Source organism: Panthera uncia (genome assembly GCF_023721935.1).
Source record: "Panthera uncia isolate 11264 chromosome A1 unlocalized genomic scaffold, Puncia_PCG_1.0 HiC_scaffold_17, whole genome shotgun sequence".
Lineage (NCBI taxonomy): Eukaryota > Metazoa > Chordata > Mammalia > Carnivora > Felidae > Panthera > Panthera uncia.
In genome coordinates, this window is record NW_026057577.1 from 57,275,557 (window position 1) to 57,283,600 (window position 8,044).

At 34.1% G+C, this 8,044-nt stretch overlaps 1 protein-coding gene across 9 annotated transcripts in view; it reads right to left on the bottom strand.

The window, feature by feature from the left end:
• Nucleotides 1–8,044, bottom strand: part of AP3B1 (adaptor related protein complex 3 subunit beta 1) — a 261,951-nt gene that overhangs the window by 23,434 nt on the left and 230,473 nt on the right. For all 9 annotated transcript variants that reach the window (XR_007461784.1, XM_049649702.1, XM_049649699.1 and 6 more), the window contains one exon: nucleotides 7,720–7,804. Coding sequence is in view for 8 of the 9 variants with exons in the window: in XM_049649702.1 (XP_049505659.1) it covers nucleotides 7,720–7,804 (85 nt within the window). In the remaining variant the exon portion in view is untranslated. The remainder of the gene's footprint in view (nucleotides 1–7,719; nucleotides 7,805–8,044) is intronic.

Here is an 8,044-nt window from a genome sequence, read left to right on the forward strand (position 1 = left end):
CATGTTTTAATTTTAATTTCCCTGTTACTAGTGATATTCAATATCTTATGTTCATTGGCTATTTGCATTTTTTTCTTATAAACTGCCTATTCTTAGTGTTTCCCCACTTTTTTGCTGAATTCCTTTATGTTGACTGAAGAGTTCCTTACATACTCTGGTTAGTAAACTTTTGTCTACTACATATGCTGCAATACATTCTCACCATGTCTCACCTGTTATGGTATCTACTTTTTCTTTGTAGAGAAATTTAACAATTTTAATAGTCAAATCTGATCACTTTTCGCTTTATCCTTCCTAGTGCTGTCTTAAGATTTTTGCCCCCAAAGAGTATGAAAACATTTGTGTATATAACATTTAAATACATTTTTTATGATTTATGACATTTTCGTTTCTGGTTGAATTTTAAAAATTTGTCAAGTTCCCTGAAAAGACCTACTGGAATTCTGCCTACAATCACACTAAAGTTGAAGATTAATTTGAAAGAAAGTACAGTATCTCATTTAGGAACACAGTATATATATTAATTTACTCATATCTTCTTTTCATGACCTTCAGGAAAGTTTCAGGGTTTTTCTTTTTCTTAATTCCCACATACGTATTTCTTGTTAATTTATTCCTTTTGTTGTTCCTACAGAATAACTTTACTCATAATATTTTAAAATTGGACATTCCTATTATATAGAAATGTTATTGATTTTCACTTGATGATTTGTACTACCGTTTAAAAATTTTTTCTTTAATGTTTATTTTTGAGAGAGAGAGAGAGAGAGAGAGAGAGAGAGAGAGAGAGAGAGGCAGAGAGAGAGGCAGAGAGAGAGAGAGAGAGAGAGAGGAAGACACAGAATCTGAAGCAGGCTCCAGGCTCTGAGCTGTCAGCACAGAGCCTGATGTGGGGCTCAAACTCACAAACCGTAAGATCATGACCCAAGCTGAAGTCTGGAGCTTAACCAACTGAGCCACCCAGGGGCCCATGTACCAACTTTTTAAACTCACTAATTAAATAATAGATTTGCTGTTGATTCCAAGACTTTCTGGGTTGATAACGATATTGAATAAAAATGACAGTTTTGTTTCTTCATTTCTAGGATTTATACCTCTATTTTTACTTGTCTTTTTATATTGGCTAGAACTTCAATATAATGTGAAATAGTGTTGAAAATGGGTAACCTTCTTTTGCTTTTCTGACTTAAAAGAGAATGTTTCTCCTATTTCATGTAGTAACAGGTAACTTGTAAGGCCTAGAAGTCATCTGAATTTACAACACCAAGTAGTATGTACTGTCGTGTGCTATTCTTTCAGATTTTAAAATTGGGGTGATGCTAAGCTTTATAGAATGACATGGATACTTTCCTTTTCTCTGATCTACAAAGTTTAAATAATATATAGAGATTATCTCTTTTTTGAAGTTCTGATACAATTTCATCAATTTGATTCCTAACATTTTTTTCTAGGGAGCCATTCATTTCATCTAAATATTCCAATTCAGGGGCGCCTGGGTGGCTCAGTTGTTTGAGTGGCTGACTTCCACTTGGGTCATGATCTCACGGTTCGTGAGTTCGAGCCCCATGTGGGTTCTGTGCTGTCAGCTCAGAGCCTGGAGCCTGCTTCGGATTCTGTGTCTCCCTCTCTTTATGCCCCTGCCCCACTAGCACTTTGTCTCTCTCAAATAAATAAATGTTTAAAACAATCTTAAAAAAAAAAAAGATTCCAATTCACTGGTATAGAATTACATGTTATTTTGTAATTCAAAAGATCTTGTGTTTTATTACCTTTCTCTTTTCTAATCTTTCTTATGTGTAATCTTTTTCCTCTAATCAAATTAGCCTAAAATTTTTCGATTTTTTTTGTACATCCTATGCTTTTTTTTTAAATTTTTTTTTTCAACGTTTTTTAATTTATTTTTGGGACAGAGAGAGACATAGCATGAACGGGGGAGGGGCAGAGAGAGAGGGAGACACAGAATCGGAAACAGGCTCCAGGCTCCGAGCCATCAGCCCAGAGCCTGATGCGGGGCTCGAACTCACGGACCGTGAGATCGTGACCTGGCTGAAGTCGGACGCTTAACCGACTGCGCCACCCAGGCGCCCCATGTACATCCTATGCTTTTTTAAAAAACTGTGCATTTCCTGTACTCAGGAAACAAAATTTCTTTGCAAATACCAATGTCTTAGATCAAGTTAGATAACTGAATTATTGAAATTTTGTGAGGTTGTGTGTATATGTATATTTACCTGAATGTTTATCTAAATATCTATCTTCTCTGATTTGTTAACTTCTGAGGCATGTGTTAAAATATACTATGGTCATGGCTTTGTCAATTTCTCCTAGAATTTCAGTAGTTTCTGCTTCATATATTACAAAACTATGTTACTGAAAAGTCTGTAACGTATATTTTTGTGGAGGACTGCAATGAATAGAACATTTTCTTAATGTGAAGTGCTTTTTAAATTTTTCTAGCGTTAGTATTGCCTCATTTTCTTTTTATCATCTTTCTGATAATAGTAAACATACACACAACATCTATATATTTCATCTTTTTATTCTCAATTTTTCTGTCATTCTCTTTTAAGGTGGGGTACTTATACATAGTATATGCTGAATTTTGTTTTTACATGTTTAATGTAAATGGAATTGAACTTCCTGATATGAATCATGATAACCAGTATGTGTGGTACGTGTGGTCCTTCCAGGCATGTTATTTTGTGTTCTATTTACCAGGCTTTGTTCTTCTCCCTCTTTGTTAAAATGATCAAGTTTTTTTTTTTTTTTAAATGTTTATTTATTTCTTTTGAGAGAGTGACTGAGCGAGTGAGAAGGGGCAGAGAGAGGGAAAGAGAATTCTAAGCTGTTAGCGTGGAGACCAATGTAGGGCTTGATCTCACAAACTGTGAGATCATAATCTGAGCTAAAATCAAGTAGGACGCTTAACCAACTGAGCCACCCAGGTGCCCCAAAACTGATCAATTTTTAATCACTTCTTCTTATCTCTAGACATTTGGGGTTATATCTCATATTCTCATTATTTTAATGGGTAGTTTTAATATTTTAAACCATATTTAAACCTCTTTTTGCCATTAATCAATCCTTCTGCCAAACATGACAATAACACAACATTATTCATCCCTTCTCAAACTTGTCCATGTCAGGATTTTAGTTCCAGTGTATTATTAAAATTTATTTTCTGCATTCTGTGTGAACAATTATCTTACGCATTAATACGTTTTACAGCTAGAATGCTTTGTCCATTACTTTTTTTGGACTGTGTGTTTTTCTCTGTTTCACATTACACAAAAGTTTTTACTACAGCATATATTTGAGTAATCCTTTCAAGAAAGGGCCTGTGGGTGGTAAACTGATGAAATCTGCTTCTCTGGAAAACGTCTATTTGGTTTCCTCGTTCTTTGCCTTCTGGCCACCAGAAATGCTGACAGTATTGATGAGAAATCTAATTCCATTCACATTCTTGCTATTTTTTTAGGTAAGCTGCTTTCTTCTCCACTCTGAAAGACACCACATTGGTTTTCTCCTTATCAAAAATATCACAAGGATATGTGGTCATTTTGATCGTAGTTCACATTCATCCTGTTTGATCTTTGATGGGTCCTTTCAATCTGAAGGGTCGTACATTGCTTTAGCTTGGGAAAAGTTTTTCTTCTACGATTTATTTATTTCTTCGCTCCATCATTTCTTTTCTTTCCTTGTAGATTTATTAGACGAATTGTTTCTTTTAACCTTTCTTACACAGTTTCCACCTCTTTTTGTTCTCTATTCCAGTTGATTTCACTGACTCCCTCTTCCAGAACTAAATCAGTACTCAGCTGTGGGCATTCTATTGTGCATCTACTGAATTTCTTTTGGCACTGTATTTTTAAACCTCTGAAAATATATTTAAAATTTTGTAATTGCTCCTATTTCAAAGCAAGTGATATGTTCTTGCTTTAAAGATGTAGTGCTCTCGGGGTGCCTGGGTGGCTCAGGTGGCTAAGCGTCTGACTTCAGCTCAGGTCATGATCTCACAGGTCACGGGTGCGAGTCCTGTGCTGGGCTCAGTGCTGACAGCTCAGAGCCTGGCACCTGCTTCAGATTCTGCATCTCCCTCTCACTCTGCCCCTCCCTCGCTCACACTCTGTCTCTGTCCTTCAAATAAATAAATAAATAAATAAATAAATAAATAAATAAATAAATGTTGTAAAGATGTAGTGTTCTCTTGAATTAGATTATAATTTTTAAAGTTATCTCTTTTCTTTTTCAAACTGTCTTATCCCTTTGTAATGAGTCTTTGTAGTCACCTTGAGTCTTCCCTTCCAAATTGATGCTTTTCCTCAAAAGTCTAGTCCCTCCGTAGGCTGTCCATTTTTCATTCATAATGAAGGAACTGGCTTAATTAACACACACAAGTCTGCTACCTATTAGCTGTATTTTAGACAGTTTTCTTACTCTTATTGTGCCTCAGTTTATTCACCTCTAAAAATGGGATAATAATACTTATCTCATGGAATTGTTCTGAGAATTAAATAAATTAACACAATACAAGTGTTTAGAACAATGCCAAGCACACTGCAATTGCTTGATACATAGTATTATTACTGTGGATTTCCTCTCCCATGGTGGGCTGACTGAAGTTTTCTTGTGGGTGAGGCATGACTGGTTACATGGACATGAAGTTGAGAGGCAGGGAGGCAATGGCCTTATCTCTCCAAAAACAGGTGTAAGACTGACTTTGCTCTCGTGGGACAGAACTTGAGAATACCCTTCTTCTGGACAGAACTTCATTTCACCTCATCTCTGACCATTGCTGCCTCCTTCCCACAAACTCAAAAACCCTGCTGTTGTCTTAGGACTCCACATCCACACCAAAAGTCCTTCCAGGAAAGTAGGTCATTCTCCTTGCAGTGTAATTTTTAGGTCTCTGACTAAATGTGAATGTTACCTGCCGTTAGAGTAAGGTGGGAGAACTGGGGGCTGGAAGTACTTCTGATTTCCTGATGACTGTCTTACCCTAACTTTTCATCTGTTCACTTTAGGCTTCATATTCTGCTAGATTTTTTCTTACCAGTGCAGTTTTCTTACATGAGTGTTTCGCTCTGTGGTTTTTATTTTCTCTGTTACTGTTGATATGTTCCCATTTGCTTTCTAACTGCCAACAACTCTTCACAATTTCTGGTCAGCTAATGACATTCTTTCATTTTGTTTTTAGTGTTCACTCTCTTTTAAAGAATGTGTTTCTGTCTTTTAAATAGATTTGGGGCAAAGAAGAGGGGTGGATGCTAGTACTCACCCCTCTAACTTGAGTGAAGACATATTTTTCAAACTAGTTACCACACTAGTATCTACTGATCACAAGCATGAGACCTATTTAAGCACTGAATCTACTTTTAGAGAGAGACACACACATTTATGTGTATTATACACATTTTAAATCTCAATAAATTTAATCAAGGACTTATTTTGATTACCATTTAAAATGCAAAGCAAAAAAAGGCATTAACACATTGAGTATTCACATAACTATATATAATAGTTCTACGTATATGTATGTATGTGTCATATAGCTATAATGATAGAGAATTAATGTAGAGACTAAAGTAGAATCATTTTATTCTTATTTTCTTTTAATAAATAGAAGAATACCTGAAAGGCTTATAGTCCATGTTCCCAGCATTTCTCAAGGCTTCTTACCAAATATGCTCTTATTATCCATAATTTTACCTATCGATTTGTACAATGTATTTTGAGGAAAAAATTCAATATCAGCCATTCTTGCCTTTCCCCCCCCTTATTATTGAACTACCAAGACTAATACAGCACATCACTAAGCAAAAAGTGCTATTTACTATGCAAAAGGCACAGTCAGTGATTGGCATCTAAGACCAATTGATCTACCCATTACCGCTATCTCCCTACCCCCACTAGCACTACTATGAAGCTATTGATTTAAACACTGTCGATCGGTTTCCATTTTCTGATTTTGGGCAGGCCAATTAAGAAAGTGAGTAATTGTGATTACATTGCTTCAGGATCAATTACATTTGATGCAAGACAAAGTGTTCTTTTTGGAACATATAAAAAATAATTTTTGATCTAGTATGCTTATGTGTTTAATAAAATCTAAAATAATTTATATATTCACAACAGAAAAACATTAGTGTAAATGCTTATAACAGCTAAGGCTATTTTCTGTATAAAATAAACTCATAATTTTCCTAAAATTAGTTTAAAAGAAATTGAGAAAAAATTGTTCATATACACTCCCCAATGTAAGACAAAAAAATCAAACACTACCTACATACTTATCCCTAAAGGTATGTAGTTAATTATAAAAGATAAAATGCAAGAAAACGTCCAATGGGTTACAGAGGAAAGAAATCTTTGTAATGATAATACATTTAAAGAGCCCTGCCTCATTATATAGAAATCTAGCAGGTTCTTCATATAAATTGATAAGAAAAAATAATTTTTTTTAGTTCTTAGTTTTGTCCTAACTTGGTCCACAAGCTTTGTCATTGGACTCACATTGTTGAAATCATTAAAATGAATATACCTCTGGTGTTGGAGGCAAATCTATTTAGAGTGATGTTACTCATAGTCCTGTGCTCAGTAATATTGATCTCTGTTGTTTGTCTAATAGAAAAATAATAAACAATTACTAGGCAATGTTGGGAAAAGTAATCAGTTTTTATATATCACTAATATAGCAGACCTCCCAAAACATAAAGGTGATGATCTGCATAAAATCAATGTGTTATGCTACATTGCTTATATTCATCATTGCAGGTTTTCAGCAATAAATGGTACAATATTAGGCCTGAATTACTGGTAAACTGAAAAGGCATATGGAAAAGAAAAGTTCACTATACTTAACCTATAAATTTATTTTAAAATGTCTATTTCCTAAACTTGCTGATTTTTATTGTAGCAAACAAATTCTGTTGTAAACTAGCTAAGATTTAGATAAATAAAATGTTTCAATTCTTTTTAGAATAAAATCAAAGCAACTTCAAATCAAAATAACAAATCATATCCTCGATCAGAAAAATGCAGGAGTTCAAAGGTAATTCTGAAAGATGGATGAATACAGCTTTGTATTAATTTGCTAACAATTCCTAGACTTTATCAGAAATTTATAAAACATTATATGAAAACAATAACTATAATGAAACACAAACCTAGAAAAGCTCTTTTGAATAGTATTCACCCATGAAACCTTTGCCAACTGTATAAATGTTCTTCAAGTTTTAACAAAGGCAGTTTATAAATTAAAGTAAAAAGGGAAAAATGTATGGGTGTTAGGTACTGACAGAATCAATAACTGTTCACTTATGAAGCTCAAGATAATATAAAAGATATTTCAAAACATATCTTTTCTGGCCTATTCACTATTATTAAGGTTTTTAATTTCTCCTGAATTTTCCTCATGAATTTTCTAAAACTGTAGAGTTAAGTAAAAAAACATTCAGCAGTAGCTTCTTACTTTAACCAACAAACTGTGAATTTCAATCATATATGGCAGACTGTAATGGCTAAGCTGGGTAACAATACTAAAAATACATATGCCGTAAACAATGTGTACAACTATTCTACGGCAGTGTAAACATTGCCAAAGAAAGACATGTTTGTTTAAATGGTTTCTCTCTCAAAGAAAAAAGCTGCTGAAAGCCTGCTTTTTGATGTGCTATCCTTTACAGGTAATATAAAATATAGGAGAACAATTGAACTTACCACAACTGGAAACTGGCAGTCTGAGTAGAATCACAAAAGTCAATACCCATTGAAACGGTAATGGATCCCTCAGGCTCAAGAGATTCTAGGAAATAAGATAATTTAGACATGAAACCATGGAGGATGTGAAAAGGAGGCAGACAAATCCCTGAAAACTTACATCGTGTTTGTAGTTTGGTTAAAACAGTCAAATTTAATGATGGCTTATAAGAACAACTTCAAACTAAGAATATTAAAGCAAATTACAATTTCATGATTTTGCTCAAAGGCTTTCTTTTCACAACTCAAGTCTGCACATACTTCTTTTTTTTTTTTTTTTTTTTTT